This window comes from Hyla sarda, chromosome 6 (genome assembly GCF_029499605.1).
Source record: "Hyla sarda isolate aHylSar1 chromosome 6, aHylSar1.hap1, whole genome shotgun sequence".
Lineage (NCBI taxonomy): Eukaryota > Metazoa > Chordata > Amphibia > Anura > Hylidae > Hyla > Hyla sarda.
This window is the reverse complement of record NC_079194.1, coordinates 43,004,856-43,023,238: the sequence shown is the minus strand read 5'-3', so window position 1 is coordinate 43,023,238 and position 18,383 is coordinate 43,004,856. Positions and strand designations below refer to the sequence as shown.

General features: G+C 45.0%; 1 protein-coding gene across 1 annotated transcript in view; it reads left to right on the top strand.

The window, feature by feature from the left end:
- The first annotated feature begins 7,181 nt into the window (after positions 1-7,181).
- CDC73 (cell division cycle 73) overlaps positions 7,182-18,383 on the top strand; it is an 89,336-nt gene continuing 78,134 nt past the window's right edge. Inside the window, exon 1 of the mRNA XM_056523549.1 lies at positions 7,182-7,405. Coding sequence (XP_056379524.1) covers positions 7,275-7,405 — 131 coding nt within the window. The 5' untranslated portion in view covers positions 7,182-7,274. The remainder of the gene's footprint in view (positions 7,406-18,383) is intronic.

The window sequence follows — 18,383 nt, the reverse complement described above, 5'->3', positions numbered from 1 at the left end:
ACAAAAAAATTCTTCCGGGCATGCTGTTACTTGTGGTTTTTTTTCTAGGACCTTCTCTCCGGCGGAGAGGAACTACTCCATCGGGGATCGAGAGCTTCTAGCCATTAAATTAGCACTTGAGGAATGGAGGCATCTGCTGGAGGGATCAAGATTTCCAGTTATTATTTACACCGATCACAAGAACCTCTCCTACCTCCAGTCTGCCCAACGGCTGAATCCTCGCCAGGCCAGGTGGTCTCTGTTCTTTGCCCGATTTAATTTTGAAATTCACTTTCGGCCTGCCGATAAGAACATTAGGGCCGATGCTCTCTCTCGTTCCTCTGATGCTTCTGAAGTTGAACTCTCTCCTCAACACATCATTCCTCCTGACTGCCTGATTTCCACTTCTCCAGCCTCCATCAGGCAAACTCCTCCAGGAAAGACCTTTGTTTCTCCACGCCAACGCCTCGGAATCCTCAAATGGGGTCACTCCTCCCATCTCGCAGGTCATGCGGGCATCAAGAAATCTGTGCAACTCATCTCTCGCTTCTATTGGTGGCCGACTCTAGAGACAGATGTGGTGGACTTTGTGCGAGCCTGCACTATCTGTGCCCGGGATAAGACTCCTCGCCAGAAGCCCGCTGGTTTTCTTCATCCTCTGCCCGTCCCCGAACAGCCTTGGTCTCTGATTGGTATGGATTTTATTACTGACTTACCCCCATCCCATGGCAACACTGTTATTTGGGTGGTCGTTGATCGATTCTCCAAAATGGCACATTTCATCCCTCTTCCTGGTCTTCCTTCAGCGCCTCAGTTGGCTAAACAATTTTTTGTACACATTTTTCGTCTTCACGGGTTGCCTACGCAGATCGTCTCGGATAGAGGCGTCCAATTCGTGTCTAAATTCTGGAGGGCTCTCTGTAAACAACTCAAGATTAAATTAAATTTTTCTTCTGCATATCATCCTCAATCCAATGGACAAGTAGAAAGAATTAACCAGGTCTTCGGTGATTATTTACGACATTTTGTTTCCTCCCGCCAGGATGACTGGGCAGATCTTCTACCTTGGGCCGAATTCTCGTATAATTTCAGAGTCTCTGAATCTTCCTCCAAATCCCCATTTTTCGTGGTGTACGGCCGTCACCCTCTTCCCCCCCTCCCTACCCCCTTGCCCTCTGGTCTGCCCGCTGTGGATGAAATTTCTCGTGATCTTTCCATCATATGGAGAGAGACCCAAAATTCTCTCTTACAGGCTTCTTCACGCATGAAGAAATTCGCGGATAAGAAAAGAAGAGCTCCTCCCATTTTTTCCCCTGGAGACAAGGTATGGCTCTCCGCTAAATATGTCCGCTTCCGTGTCCCTAGCTATAAGTTGGGACCACGCTATCTTGGTCCTTTCAAAATTTTGTGCCAGATTAATCCTGTCTCTTACAAACTTCTTCTTCCTCCTTCTCTTCGTATTCCTAATGCCTTTCACGTTTCTCTTCTTAAACCACTTATCATTAACCGTTTCTCTCCCAAATCTGTTCCTCCCACTCCTGTTTCCGGCTCCTCGGACATCTTCTCCGTCAAAGAGATTTTGGCATCAAAAAAGGTCAGAGGGAAAACTTTTTTTTTAGTGGATTGGGAGGGTTGTGGTCCAGAAGAGAGGTCCTGGGAACCTGAGGACAATATCCTAGACAAAAGTCTGCTCCTCAGGTTCTCAGGCTCTAAGAAGAGGGGGAGACCCAAGGGGGGGGGTACTGTTACGCCGAGCGCTCCGGGTCCCCGCTCCTCCCCGGAGCGCTCGCTACACTCTCCTCTCTGCAGCGCTCCGGTCAGATCCACTGACCCGGGGCGCTGCGATACCGCCTCCAGCCGGGATGCGATTCGCGATGCGGGTAGCGCCCGCTCGCGATGCGCACCCCGGCTCCCGTACCTGACTCGTTCTCCGTCAGTCCTGTCCCGGCGCGCGCGGCCCCGCTCCCTAGGGCGCGCGCGCGCCGGGTCTTTGCGATTTAAAGGGCCACTGCGCCGCTGATTGGCGCAGTGGTTCCAATTAGTGTTATCACCTGTGCACTTCCCTATATCACCTCACTTCCCCTGCACTCCCTCGCCGGATCTTGTTGCCATCGTGCCAGTGAAAGCGTTTCCTTGTGTGTTCCTAGCCTGTGTTCCAGACCTCCTGCCGTTGCCCCTGACTACGATCCTTGCTGCCTGCCCCGACCTTCTGCTACGTCCGACCTTGCTTCTGTCTACTCCCTTGTACCGCGCCTATCTTCAGCAGCCAGAGAGGTTGAGCCGTTGCTAGTGGATACGACCTGGTCACTACCGCCGCAGCAAGACCATCCCGCTTTGCGGCGGGCTCTGGTGAAAACCAGTAGTGACTTAGAACCGATCCACTAGCACGGTCCACGCCAATCCCTCTCTGGCACAGAGGATCCACTACCTGCCAGCCGGCATCGTGACAGCGACTTTTTAGCGACAGTCGCATTTGATAAATCTCTTACTACTGCAAGTCAATTTCAAAAACTTGCTGACATAAGCATCAATCAATTTTCTTGCTTTTCTCACTCTTAGGGATGATTTTCGTACAGAAAATTGCGTAGTCGGTTGTGACTTTTTTGCGACAATTATGTGAAAGAAAAAAACGGGTAAATGCTTTCATAAATGTCCCCCTATATTGGTGTATTTTAAAATATCAAAATTAAACGCTAAGTTTTAGGCACTTCCCTACTATACTTTTATCAGCTCTTTTTCTAATGCTGGATAACCCCTTTAAAAAATGTTTGCTATGTCCTAGGCAAAGGTCAAAGTTTTAATTGGTTTGGTTGCAAATGTTTAATTGGTTTGGTTGCTGATCCCAACTGATTATGAGAATGAGCAGGTAGAGAAATGCTCGCTCCTCTCTTTGCTCTGTGTCTATGGAGCCCCATATATTTACATTATGAATCCCTCCTGGTCACATGACACAGAGTTGGGAGAAAACACCCTAGGCGTGCACTTCTCCCCTCTCGTTCTCGTGATCCGTCAGAGTCTTGAACACTCAGACCCTGACTAAACAAAATTTTTGGTATGACTGTACGACATATCAATTTTTTTTTTAACCGAATGACAGGTAGACTGTGAGTAAAATCCCACTAGCTACCGGTAGGCAAGATTAACGTGGAGCATACCTTAAAGGGGTACTACCGTGCTGACAACTTATCCCCTATCTAAAGGATAGGGGATAAGTTGCCTGATCGCGTGGGGTCCCGCCGCTGGAGACCCCCGCGATCTCGCACGCAGCACCCCGCTCTCATCAGGCCCCTGAGCTCCGGGTCTGATGACGGGCCGGTGATTGTGATGTCACAGCTCCGCCCCCGTCTGACATCACGCTCCGCCCCTCAATGCAAGTCTATGGCAGGTCTACAGCTGTCTCGCCCCCTGCCATAAACTTACATTGAGGGGCGGAGCAGTGACGTCACAATATTCCTGCCCTGTGATCGGCAGTCATCAGACCCGGAGCGAACATTGCTACGGGGCCTGATGAGAGCGGGGTGCTGCGTGCAAGATTACGGGGGTCTCCAGCGGCGGGACCCCGCATGAGGCGGAGCTACTGAATGGGTTTAGGCGGAGCTACTGAATGGGTTCTTTAGTTCTGTATACACTATGGAAAAAGGAGCTGACATTGGCCAAGTCAGTGCTGGTAACACATCATGTAATGTACTGAACTGGCTTAATGTAGAGATGGTACAAGGTAAGTTAAGTAAAGTAAATGTAAGCAAATCTCCAGGGCCGGATGGACTACACCCAAGAGTTCTTAGAGAGGTAAGTTCAGTAATATCTGTACCCTTGTTCATGATATTTAGAGATTCTCTGGTGTCTGCTATTGTGCCAAGGGACTGGCTCAAGGCTAATGTGGTACCAATCTTCAAGAAGGGCTCTAGGTATTCGCCAGGCAATTATAGACCGGTAAGTCTAACGTGCATTGTGGGTAAATTGTTTGGGCTTATAAGGGATTACATACAGGAATACATAGGGGATAATAGTATTATAAGTGATCGCCAGCATGGGTTTACTAAGGATAGAAGTTGTCAAACCAATCTAATTTGCTTTTATGAAGAGGTGAGTAGAAGCCTTGACAGAGGAATAGCTGTGGATATAGTGTTTCTGGATTTTGCCAAAGCGTTTGATACTGTCCCTCACAGACATCTGACAGGTAAGTTAAGGTCCTTGGGCTTGGAAACTTTAGTTTGTAACTGGATTGAACACTGGCTCATGGATCGTACCCAGAGAGTGGTGGTCAATGATTCGTACTCTGATTGGTCCCCGGTTATTAGTGGTGTACCCCAAGGTTCAGTACTGGGCCCGCTGTTGTTTAATTTATTTATCAATGATATAGAGGATGGTATTAACAGCTCTGTTTCTATCTTTGCAGATGACACCAAGCTTTGTAGCACGGTACAGTCTATAGAGGATGTGCATAAGTTACAAGATGACTTGGATAGACTAAGTGTCTGGGCATCCACTTGGCAAATGAGGTTCAATGTAGATAAATGTAAAGTTATGCATCTGGGTACTAATAACCTGCATGCGTCGTATGTCTTAGGGGGGATTAAACTGGCAGAGTCACTGGTAGAGAAGGATCTGGGTGTACTTGTAGATCACAGACTACAGAATAGCATGCAATGTCAGGCTGCTGCTTCCAAGGCCTGCAGGATATTGTCATGTATAAAAAGAGGCATGGACTCAAGGGACAGGGACATAATACTTCCCCTTTATAAAGCATTGGTACGGCCTCACCTGGAATATGCTGTTCAGTTTTTGTTGCCTGTTCATAAAAGGGACACTGTGGAGCTGGAAAGGGTGCAGAGACGCGCGACTAAACTAATATGGGGCATGGAACATCTTAGCTATGAGGAGCGATAAAAGGAGTTACAATTGTTTAGTCTTGAAGAGATGTTTAAGGGGGGATATGAAAAACGTATATAAGTATATAAATGGCCCATACAAAAAATATGGAGAAAAACTGTTCAGGTTAAACCCCCCCAAAGGACGAGGGGGCACTCCCTCCGTCTGGAGAAGAAAAGGTTTAGTCTAAAGGGGCGACACGCCTTCTTTACCGTGAGGACTGTGAATTTATGGAACAGTCTACCTCAGGAACTGGTCACAGCAGGAACAATTAACAGCTTTAAAACAGGGTTAGATACATTCCTGGAACAAAATAACATTAATGCTTATGCAGAATTATAAAACTACATCCCTTCCCCTTATCCCCTTACACCCTTCCCTGGTTGGACTTGATGGACGTATGTCTTTTTTCAACCATACTAACTATGTAACTATGATCAGGCAACTTATCCCCTATCCTTTAGATAGGGGATAAGTTGTCAGCACGGTAGTACCCCTTTAAGGAATCAGGCACTGCAGCCGTTGTGCATGCACCACGATTGAAAATTTGCACTAGCTCTGAGCTACAATTTACGCTAGTTCTTCAGCATAAATTGTAGTAAGTCAGGTGTGCGCGGGAAGCCACACTCTCTTTCTGCCCACCTTACACTAAGCCCCGCCCACTTGCGGCACATTTTTGCGCAAACACCCAGCTTTATTAATGTAAATATAAAATGTTACGAGAATACTTGAGAGTGTGAGAATATGGTGACACAAATCCGATGGCACAACTCAGATTTCTGCTAGGTGAACATGCCCTGAAGCAAAGGTATACAATCTGTGGCTCTCCAGTTGTTGCAATACTACAACTCCCAGCATCCCCGGGCAGCCTGTAGCATCTAAAACAGTGTTTTTCAAACTGTGGCTCTCCAGTGATTGCAACACTACATCTCCCATTATGCCCCCAACAGCCTGCTGCTGCATGTTCAGCATCTATAGCAGTGGTGCCCAACCTGCCTGCATCCAGCTATTGCAAAACTACAACTCCCAGCATGGCCGGACAGCCTTTGGCTGTCCGGCCATGCTGGGAGTTGTAGTTTTGCAACAGCTGGAGGCACCCGGTTGGGAAACAGAGATCTAGAGCAGCATCCTAAAGCTCTTCTGTAACATAACCACAACACCGAGCATGCCCTGACAACCTGCAACATCATCTAGAGCAGCGTTCCCCAACCTGTGGCACTCCAGCTGTTGCAAAACTACAACTCCCAGAATGCCCTGGCGGACTAAATTATGTAAAACTGGGAGTTGTAGAAAGTCATAGGTTTAAGAACACTACTCAAAATGCTGCAGGTTGTCAGGGCATGCTGAGAGTTGTAGTTCCGTAACCAGAGAAGAGCTTCAGGATGCTGCTCTAGATGCTAAAATTGCAGCTGCAGGTCATGCTGGGAGTTGTAGTTTTGCAACAGATAGAAAGTCACAGGTTGGAGAACACTACTCTAGATGTTGCAGTTGTCAGGGCATGCTGGGAGTTGTAGTTCTGTAACCAGAGAAGAGCTTCAGGATGCAGCTCTAGATGCTAAAGTTGCAGCTGTCAGATCATGCTGGGAGTTGTGGTTTTGTAACAGCTGGAAAGTCACAGTTAAAGAACACTACTCTAGATGTTGCAGGTTGCCAGTGCATGCTGAGAGTTGTAGTTCTTTAGCCACAGAAGAGCTTCAGGATTCTGCTTTAGATGCCAAAGTTGCAGCCGCAAGCTGTCAGGTCATGCTGGGAGTTGTAGTTTTGTAACAGCTGAAAAGTCACAGGTTGGAAAACACTACTGTAGATGTTGCAGGTTGTCAGGGCATGCTGGGAGTTGTAGTTTTTCAATAGCTTGAGAGCCACAGTATTAAGAACACTACTCTAGATGAAACAGAGATTGTCAGTGCATGCTGGGAGTTGTAGTTCTGTAACAGCAGAAGATCTTCAGGACGTTGCCCTAGATACTGAATTTGCAGCTGCAGGCTGTCAGAGCATTCTGGGAGTTGTAGTTCTGTAACAGCTGGTGAGTCACAGGTTGGAGAACTCCCTAAAGCATCTATGGACAGTATAACATTTATAACATATTACCAGCTAGAAAGTTACCCACATAAGTCCTATTCCACAAAACGGAAAAAAAGAGTTGAAAAAATATATATAAATAAAACACCAATGCAACACCTCAGCTAAAAAAAAAAAAAAAAAATCCTAACAGGCACCCCAGTACGCATGCGCACCACAGACGAAACTCATCAGGCGTCTGCCACGGACGCCTAGGTCGCGCGAGACGTCACAGCTGCACCATCAGGCATTGCGTCGGACAACTCAGGAGGGGCCTTAGCAGGGACGAATCAGGCGCTCTCGCCGGGCAGCTCTTCTGGTGGGGTCCTCGCTGCGGCCAGAGCAGTCAGGAGGAGGAGGAGAAGATGGCGGACGTGCTGAGCGTTCTGCGTCAGTACAACATCCAGAAGAAGGAAATAAACGTCAAGGGAGACGAAGTTATATTCGGGGAGTTCTCGTGGCCGAAGAACGTCAAGACCAACTATGTTATCTGGGGGTGAGTGAGGGCGGGCCGGAACCGCGCTGTGTGAACGGGGCTCTGACATGTGCTGGATGCGGCTCTGAGGAGACAACTTGAAGGAGGTTCTGCTGGGCTTTGTAGTCACACGCTGGTTTCTTATCATACGAAGTTGTGTAGTAGTTTAACTTGTGTTGCTGCTCTGTAATGTTGTAGTGTCCATTACTATCATGGTGACTTGACTTGTTACTTAGTGTTTCCCAACCAGGGCGCCTCCAGCTGTTGCAAAACTACAGCTCCCAGCATGCACGGACAGCCTTTGGCTGTCCGTGCACGCTGGGAGTTGTAGTTTTGCAACAGCTGGAGGCACCCAGATTGGGAAACCCCGCTTTAGATGACTGAGAGGTTTAGGCTGCGTTCTGTTGTCCAGGCCATGCTGGGATTTGTAGTTTTGCAACAGCTGGAGGTCCCCTTACTACTGTATATGCCTGAGAGATTTACGTTGCGTTCTGCTGTGTCTAGGCCGTATTGGGAGTTGCAGTTCTGCAACAGCTGGAGGCGCCCTGGTTGAGAAATTCTACTATAGATTACTTTGTGTGGTTTAGGCTTTGCTCTGATGTCCAGGCATGCTGAGAGTTGTAGTCTTGCAACAGCTGGAGGCACCCAGGTTGGGAAACGCTGCTTTAAATTACTTTGAGAGATTTAGGCTATTTTTTTTTTTTTTTTTGTCCAGGCATGCTGGGAGTTGTAGTTTTGCAACAGCTGGAGGCACCCTGGTTGAGAATCTCCACAATAGATGACTTTGTGAGAGGTTTAGGCTGCGTTCTGTGGTCCAGGGCATGCTGGGAGTTGTAGTTTTGCAACAGCTGGAGGCACACCAGGTTGGGAAACGCTGGTGTAGATGACTTTGTGAGAGGTTTAGCCTGCGTTCTGCTCTCTGTGCATGCTGGGAGTTCCATAGATGACCTTCTGAGAGGTTTAGGCTGCGTTCTGTGGTCCAGGACATGATGGGAGTTGTAGTTTTGCAACAGCTGGAGGCACACCAGGTTGGGAAACGCTGGTGTAGATGACTTTGTAAGAGGTTTAGCCTGCGTTCTGCTCTCTGTGCATGCTGGGAGTTCCATAGATGACCTTCTGAGAGGTTTAGGATGCGTTCACACTAAGAGGCTATGATGCAGATTTGCACTGGAGGAAAGCCATGTGTGTGGATGAAATAGTAAGAAAGCTCACAAATGTACTTGTACGACCAGCTACGTATAACCGCGGCGCACCGACTTCTTCATTAGAAAGCGCGCAGATTTGTTGCATGTCATTTATTTATTTTTTTTCCTCCATTGACTTGATCTACAGTGGTTATCCTGGCAACACAGTGTAGTAAGGGTTAACTATCATATTTTCATTCTTGGGTTTAATGGATAAAAGGGGTACGCCGGTGGAAAGCATTTTTTTTTATTTTTTTTTTTTTTAAAACAACTGGTTCCAAAAAGTTTATCAGATTTGTAAAGTACTTCTATTAAAAAAAAATCTTAATCCTTCCGGTACTTATCAGATGCTGTTTACTGCAGAGGAAATGCTTTTCTTTCTGGATTTCTTTTATGTCTGACCACATTGCTCTCTGCTGACACCTCTGTCCATGTCAGGAACTGTCCAGAGCAAGAGCAAATCCTCATAGCAAACATACGCTGCTCTGGACAGTTCCTGACATGGACAGAGGTGTCAGCAGAGAGCAATGTGGTCAGACATAAAAGAAATCCAGAAAGAAAAGCATTTCCTCTGCAGTAAACAACATCTGATAAGTACCGGAAGGATTAAGATTTTTTTTTTAATAGAAGTAATTTACAAATCTGATAGACTTTTTGGAACCAGTTGTGACGTCACGCTCGCCCCCTCTACCAAAGTCTATGGGAAGGGGGCGTGACAGCGGTCGCTCACCCCTCCCATAGACTTTCGTTGAGGGGGCGGGCAAGACGTCACGAGGTGTCGGGCGAACACGGAAGCCCACACACAGCGTTCGGAGTAATGAACTTTCGGATGCTGTGAGCAGAGCTCCGAAAGTCAGGGCAGTGCACAACCCCTTTAAGTTTTTTTTCTTAGTAGAAGTAATTTCCAAATCTGTTTAACTTTTTGGCACCAGTTAATAAAAAAACATTGTTTTCCATCGGAGTACCATTTTACTATCATATTTTCATACTTTGGTTTAATGGCTTTATTCCAATAATAATAAAAAAAAAATGTATACAGTGCGGCTTGAGTGTCAGAGAGGCGTGGCTTATGGTGCACAATGCCCCAGGGTTAATTGTTTGGCACACACAGGGCTCACCTGCCAGTGGCAGCCCAGTATAGATTGCCTGCACATAGAAGACCAATCACTAGAGGCAGGCTCTTTACATTCAGGTATTGTGACGCACGCGCAGTGATTCTAAAGGGTTAAAACTCACAGCGCATGGATAAAGTTATTAAGAGATGTGGTCTCCAAGCTGCCCTCCAGATGTTTTAAAATTACAACTCCCAGTACCAAGGATGTGCAGAGAGTCTGACAGGTTGAAACTCAAAGCACGTGGGCCACAATTCGCATTGACTGCGCCTGCGCAGACAATATACATAGGGCTGCTGCTTGCAGACGAGCTCTGTGCGTCAACCAATAAGCAAAGCGGGCCTGACTTTGGAGGGGAGAGGCATTGCGGACCCCAGTCCACATCTCTTTGACACTGAAAGAATCACATAAACTTGTGTTGCTGCTCTGTAATGTTGTAGCGCCCATTACTGTGATGGTGGCTTGACTTGTTACATACAGTGATTCCCAACCAGGGTGCATCCAGCTGTTGCAAAACTACAATTTCCAGCATGCGCGGACAGCCTTTGGCTGGTAGTTGTAGTTTTGCAACAGCTGGAGGCACCCAGGTTGGGAAACACTGCTTTAAATGACTTTGAGGGATTTAGGCTACGTTTTTTTTTTTTTTTGGCCTGGCATGCTGGGAGTTGTAGTTTTGCAATAGCTGGAGTCACCCCGTTTGGGAAACGCTACTATAGATGAATTTCTTTTTTTTATTTCTTACTTTCTTTCTTTTTTTTGGAACAAAGCCACAAAATCCAACTATCAAATATAACTTGCATGGGGTGGTTAACCCCTACAACACTGTATTGCCGGCTTAACCACTGTAGATCAAGTGACCGATGCATTTAATACGGGTGAACTTTTAAAAACAAAAAAAAGTGTTATCTCAGTGTTTACAAAGTATTTAATATGTTGCCCGAGGGCACAGTAAGGCTAAGTTCACACTACGGAATTTCTGCCGGAGATTTAGCCGGTGGCACTAGGACCGCACAGACTGCATTGCAGTCCCCATAGATGGCAATGCATTTCTGGGTGGATCTTTTGGGAGATCTGCTCAGAAATGCATTGACCTCTATGGGGACTGCAATGCAGTCTGCACGGTCCTAGTGCCGCCGGCAGAAATTCGGCCCAGAAATTCCACAGTGTGAACCCAGCCTAAGAGTGTGATACTCGCCTTACCTTGATCACCCACAGCTCCTAATTTCAGCTGCTGTCAGTCTTTCCCTAATCGTCACCGCTTCTTGCTAATTTCAAGATGAGACTTCATCAGTGTCACCTGCACTAACCTGTTGGTACAGGCAAGTAACACTGATGACAACCATACTAACCTGTCCCCGCTCCGTACTCCCGCTATTTTCCTCAGTATCTGCCCTGGAACACTGCGGGTGACACTGACGGATTTCCTTTAAGAGTTACCCCAAGATTAACTTTGATAACAGAGGTCAATTGTATCTTGAGTAAATGCTCGGCCACCGCTTCACTCACTATAAGACTTTCAAACACTGCAAAGTCCAGAGCCAGGAAAGTCCCACAGAGAATAACTGGAGCAGCAGTTTATGGGGGTCCCAGTAATTGAACCCGCACAGATCACCTAACTATCCTCTAGGGCAGTGGTCCCCAAACTGTGGCCCTCCAGATGTTGCGAAACTACAATTCCCAGCATGCCTGGACAGCCGTTGGCTGTCCAGGCATGCTGGGAGTTGTAGTTTTGCAACATCTGGAGGGCCACAGTTTGGGGACCACTGCTCTAGATCAGTGGTCTCCAAACTGCAGCCCTGCAGATGTTGCAAAACTGCCCGTACATGCTGAGAGTTGTAGTTTTGTAGTTTCTGGAGGGTGGGTGCAGTTTGTTGGGCACTGCTCTGGATAAAGGAGGAGAACTTATAAAAGGTTTATACAGGTTCATAACATTTTTCCCCGCTCTTCTTACCCCCAAGTTCACCCACAGCTCCCGTTCCAGCTACTTTGTGCCTCTCACTTGTAACTACTTTTGAGACGAGGCATCTCCGCAGGCCCCCCCCCCCCCCCCCCCCCCCCCCCAAACAATCACTGGCCTCAGTCAGTGATCGACTGAATGGGAAGGTCCAGCTGATGACAAATTTCCTTTTTAAAAGAGTTGATCCAAAGTTTTAGACTGGCACAAACTTCAGCTCCGGCATGGGAAGATGCAGGCATCGCTGGTGGTGGTACAGTTGCTGATGCAGCCATATTTCTCCCAGTAAGTTCCAACTGGCGCCAGAAAGTTAAACAGATTTGTAAATTACTTCTATTTAAAATTATTAATCCTTCCAGTACTTATCAGCTGCAGTATTCTCCACAGGAAGTTCTTTTCTTTTTGAATTTCCTTTCTGTCTGACCACAGTGCGCTCTGCTGACACCTCTGTCCATGTCAGGAACTGTCCAGAGCAGGATAGGTTTGCTATGGGGATTTGATCCTGTTCTGGACAGTTCCTAAAATGGACAGAGGTGTCAGCGGAGAGCACTGTGGTCAGACAGAAAAGAAATGAAAAGAGAAAAGGACTTCCTCTGTTGTATACAGCAGCTGATAAGTACTGGAAGGATAATGATTTTTAAATAGAAGTCATTTGCTAATCTGTTTAACTTTCTGGCACCAGTTGATTTAAAAAAAAATGAGTACCCATTTGACTCCTTAATGGCGCAGGACGTATATTTACCTCCTGCGCCAGCTCCCGCGATATAATGCAGGGGGCACAGGGTGACCCCCGTATCGTCCCGGCAGCCATCAACGGCCGGGACCCGCGGCGAATATCGGACATCACCGATCGCTGCGTCTGAAGTGAAACTGAAAGCATCCCAGCAGTTCGGGACCGCCGCGTCATGACAGTGATCAGTGTAGGAAATCAGTGTGTGCAATGTTATAGCCCCCTGTTAATAAATGTGATTTCACCCCCTTCCCTAAAAGTCAGAATCACCCCCCCCTTTTCCCATTTAACCCCTTAAGGACCAAGGACGTACCGGTACGTCCTTGGTCCTGCTCTTCTGATATAACGCGGGGTTACACAGTAACCCCGCGTCATATCACGGTGGGCCCGGCGTCATAGTGAAGCCGGGACCCACCTCTAATAGCGCGCAGCGCCGATCGCGGCACCGCGCGCTATTAACCCTTTAGCCGCGCGCTCAGAGCTGAGCCGCGCGGCTAAAAGTGAAAGTGAAAGTTCCCGACTAGCTCAGTCGGGCTGTTCGGGATAGCCGCGGCTAATCGCGGCATCCCGAACAGCTGACAGGACAGCGGGAGGGCCCCTTCCTGCCTCCTCGCTGTCCGATCGCCGAATGACTGCTCAGTGCCTGAGATCCAGGCATGAGCAGTCATGCGGCAGAATCGTTGATCACTGGTTTCTTATGAGAAACCAGTGATCAACATAGAAGATCAGTGTGTGCAGTGTTATAGGTCCCTATGGGACCTATAACACTGCAAAAAAAAGTGAATAAAGATCATTTAACTCCTCCCCTATTAAAAGTTTGAATCACCCCCCTTTTCCAATAAAAAAAAAAAGTGTAAATAAAAATAAACATATATGGTATCACCGCGTGCGGAAATGTCCGAATTATAAAAATATATCATTAATTAAACCGCTCGGTCAATGGCGTGCGCGCAAAAAAATTCCAAAGTCCAAAATAGTGCATTTTTGGTCACTTTTTATATCATTTAAAAATGAATAAAAAGTGATCAATAAGTCCTATCAATGCAAAAATGGTACCGTTAAAAACTTCAGATCACGGCGCAAAAAATGAGCCCTCATACCGCCCCATACACGGAAAAATAAAAAAGTTATAGGGGTCAGAAGATGACAATTTTAAACGTATTAATTTTCCTGCATGTAGTTATGATTTTTTCCAGAAGTCCGACAAAATCAAACCTATATAAGTAGGGGATCATTTTAATCGTATGGACCTACAGAATACATATCAGGTGTCATTTTTACCGAAAAATGTACTACGTAGAAACGGAAGCCCCCAAAAGTTACAAAACAGCGTTTTTTTTTTTCAATTTTGTCGCACAATGATTTTTTTTCCCGTTTCACCATAGATTTTTGGGCAAAATGACTGACGTCATTACAAAGTAGAATAGGTGGCGCAAGAAATAAGCGATCATATGGATTTTTAGGTGTAAATTTGAAAGAGTTATGATTTTTTAAAGGCAAGGAGCAAAAAACGAAAATGCAGAAACGGAAAAACCTCCGGTCCTTAAGGGGTTTAAAAAAAAAAAAAATAACTATGTAAATAAAAATAAATATATGTGGTATCGCCGCGTGCGTAAATGTCCAAATTATAAAAATATATAGTTAAATAAACCGCACAGTCAATGTCGTACATGTAAAAAAAAAAAAAAAAAATATTCCAAAGTCATAAATAGCGTATTTTTGGTAACTTTTTATACCATTAAAAAATGAATAAAAAGCAATCAAAAAGTCTGATCATAACCAAAATACGATTTTTTCCAGGAGTACGACAAAATCAAAGCTATATAAGTAGGGTATCATTTTAACCGTATGGACCTACAGAATAAGGTTTCATTTTTAACTAAAAATGCACTGTGTAGAAATGGAAGCCCCCAGAAGTTACAAAATGTTTTTTTTTTCTTCACTTTTGTCGCACAATGGGGGAGATTTATCAAAACCTGTGCAAAGGAAAAGTTGCCCAGTTGCCCATAGCAACCAATTAGCTCGCTTCTTTCATTTCTAATAAGGCCTCTGCAAAATGAAAGAAGCGATCTGATTGGTTGCTATGGGCAACTGGGAATCTTTTCCTTTGCACAGGATTTGATAAATCTCCCCCAATGATTTTTTTTTTTCCGTTTCGCCGTGGATTTTTTGGGTAAAATAAGCAATCATATGGATTTTTAAGTGGAAAATTGAAAGGAAGGGTTATGATTTTTAAAAGGTGAGGAGGAAAAAACGAAAATACACAAACTGATAAATGCTGAGTCCTTAAGGGGTTAATGTAGAAACCCCACCAAAAATTCTGTGCAAATAAAAAGAAATATTGTGCAAGTTTTTACACAGATGATAAATCCAACACCTTCTCCAACTTTCTGGGCTTTGTAGAATCCCGACCAGTTTAAATGAAGGCAGCATGCGCGGTTTTGTAACATGTCGGTCTGTGACAGCTGTCGGCCTCCGCTGTTTCCAGGGAGAGTTTTGTCTGCGCCTCTAAGGTCTGACCTTATGTAAACTATCGATGTGCCAGACGTTTATAGACTTTGATGCGTTTAATGCAGGAGAGAAGTGAACAGGGTATGGCAGGGATTTATAGAGGCAGTATTGCACCTTTCTCTTCTCCCTGAATTGACATTAAAGGGGAACTCCGGTGGAAAAGCTTTTTTTAAATCAACTGGTGCCAGAAAGTTAAACAGATTTGTAAATTACTTCTATTAAAAAATCTTAAGTATTGGAAAAATTATCAGCTGCTGAATACCACAGAGGAAATTATTTTCTTTTTGGAACACAGAACTCTCTGCTGACACCTCTGTCCATTTTAAGACCTGTCCAGAGTAGAAGAAAATCCCCATAGAAAATATATGCGGTTCTGGACAGTTCCTAAAATGGACAGATGTCAGCAGAGAGCTCTGTGTTCCTAAAAGAAAAGAATTTCCTCTGTAGTATACAGCTGCTAATAGGTACTGGAAGGATTAAGATTTTTTTAATAGAAGTAATTTACAAATCTGTTTTAACTTTCTGGCACCAGTTAATGAAACGCCACCGGAGTACCCCTTTAAGTGTGTAGAGATGCAGCTGTTTAATGTTCCATGGGTATCGTGCACATGTCTTGGGGTGCAGGCACACTACGTTTTTGCAATACAGTTCCCGTATCAGGTTTTTTTGATGAAAAACGGATTCCTCAAAATTTGTGTACAAATTTCAACCTGTATATGGTTTTTAACGTTTCATTCCATTTTGAATAAAGTTTCACTTGTTTGATTGAAATTCCAATAAAATAAACTGTGCAAAGTCAAAAACCAGATGGTAAAAACCGGATGGAACCGTACGCACATACGGTTCTGTACTGTTGCCGTTGACTCCCATGTTTAAAAAAAGTATACGTTTTTTTCACCCGGACTAAAAAACGTGGTAGAATACGGCTTTGGATACAGGTAAAATAAAAATAAAAAAGGCGAAACCGTATAAGATGCAAAACGGACTAAACCGGATGATGTGTTTGGCATACGGTTTTCTGTACGGTTTTCTGTACGGTTTTTAACTTGAAACCGTATACGGGAACTGTATAGCAAAAGCGTGGTGTACAAGCATCCTTAATCTTAAGATGTGTGCATGATACCTGTCGTCTGTCACATGGTTACCTTCATATACACATGACTCCACTGTAAACATGCCTTGGCAAACATCTGACAATCGAGGTTCATGTCCTATTAATCTGAAGCGGCGTGTCCCACCCAGTGTTCAGCAGCTTCTCTATATACCCCATGTTAGGTCCTTCACCACCCCATTAAAAAGATAATATAAAGCAGGGTTTTCCAACCAGGGTGCCTCCAGCTGTTGCAAAACTACAACTCCCAGCATGCCCGGACAGCCTTTGGCTGTCCGGGCATGCTGGGAGTTGTAGTTATGCAACAGCTGGAAGCACCCTGGTTGGAAAACCCTGCTTTAACCCCTTAACGATGCAGGACGTAAATGTACGTCCTGGTGAGGTGATACTTAACGCACCAGGACGTACATTTACTTCCTAAGCATAACCGCGAACATCGGAGCGATGCCCGAATCATGCGCGGCAGGTCCCGGCTGCTAATCGCAGCCAGGGACCCGCTCGTAATGGTGGACATCCGCGATCCCGCGGATGTCCACCATTAACCCCTCAGATGCCGTGATCAATACAGATCACGGCATCTGCAGCATCATGGTCATTAAAATGGCTGATCGGATCGCCCCCAGCAGCGCTGCCGCGGCGATCTGATCATCCAGCACGGCAGACTGAGGTCCCCTCACTTGCCTCCGCTGCCTTCCCGGCGTCTTCTGCTCTGATCTGCCTTCCCGCAGACCAGAGCAGAAGATCACAAATAACCCTGATCAGTGCTATGTCCTATACATAGCACTGAACAGGTTTAGCAATCGAATGATTGCTATAAATAGTCCCCTATGGGGACTATTAAAGTGTAAAAATAAAAGTGAAAAAATTTGAAAAACCCCCTCCCCCAATAAAAACGTAAAATGTCCCATTTTCCCTATTTCACCCCCAAAAAGTGTTAAAAAAATATTTTATATACATATTTGGTATTGCCGTGTGCGTAAATATCTGAAATATTTAAATGTTAATGATACCGTACGGTGAACGTAAAAAAAGTCCAAAATAGCTGCTTTTTTAAAACATTTTATTCCAAAAAAAGTAATAAAAAATGGATTAAAAGTTTAATAAATATAAGAAAATATGGTATCAATAAAAAGTACAGATCACGGCGCAAAGAATGAACCCTCAGACCGCCGCTTATACGGAAAAATGAAAAAGTTTTTTAAGCGCAACAGTAATAGAAAAGTATGTTATCACGGGTATCATTTTAATCGTATTGATCCAAAGAATAAAGAACACATGTCATTTTACTGTAAATTGTATGGCGTGAAAATGAAACCTTCCAAAATTAGCAAAATTGCGGTTTTCTTTTAAATTTCACCACACATAGTATTTTTTTGGTTGCGCCATACATTTTATGGTAAAGTGATTGCATTACAACGGACAACTGGTCGCGCAAAAAACAAGCCCTAATACTAGTCTGTGGATGAAAATATAAGAGTTATGATTTTTAGAAGGCGAGGAGGAAAAAATGAAAACGTAAAAATAAAATTGTCTGCGTCCTTAAGGCCCAAATGGGCTGAGTCCTTAAGGGGTTAAAGGGGTACTCTGGTGGAAAACTATTTATTTTTTTTTTCAATCAACTGGTGCCAGAAAGTTAAACAGATTTGTTAATTACTTCTATTTAAAAATCCTAATCCTTCGAGTGCTTATCAGCTGTTAAATGCTCCAGAGGAAGTTCTTTTCTTTTTGAATTTCTTTCCTGACCACAGTGCTCTCTGCTGACACCTCTGTACGTATCAGTAACTGTCCAGGATAGGTTTTCTATGGGGATTTGTTCCTGCTCTGGACAGTTCCTAAAATGGACAGAGGTGTCAGCAGAGACCACTGTGGTCAGACAGAAAAGAAATCTGAGAAAATATTTAAAAAAGAAAATTACTTCCTCTGTAGTATACAGCAGCTAATAAGTACTGGAAGGATTAAGATTTTTAAATAGAAATAATTCCAAATCTGTTTAACTTTCTGGCACCAGTTAATTGAAATTTTTTTTTTTTCCAGCAGTTGGTAGGGGTGTCGTTGGTAGGGGTCTGACCACAGTGCTCTCTGCTGACACCTCTGTCCATGTCAGGAACTGTCCAGAGCAGGAGCAAATCCCCATAGCAAACCTCTCCTGCTCTGGACAGTTCCGGACATCGACAGAGGTGTCAGCAGAGAGCACTGGGATCAGACAGAAAAGAACTACACATTTTCCACTGGAGCATACAGCAGCTGATAGGTACTGGAAGGATTAAGATTATTAAAGGAGTACTCTGGTGCAGAATATTCCTGCTCCGTCCTGCCCGGGCTGCAAAAAAATTAAAATAACCCATCTCTCACCTTCCTGGGTTCCCTCGGATCGCCGCTACTGCTGATCGGTCCTCC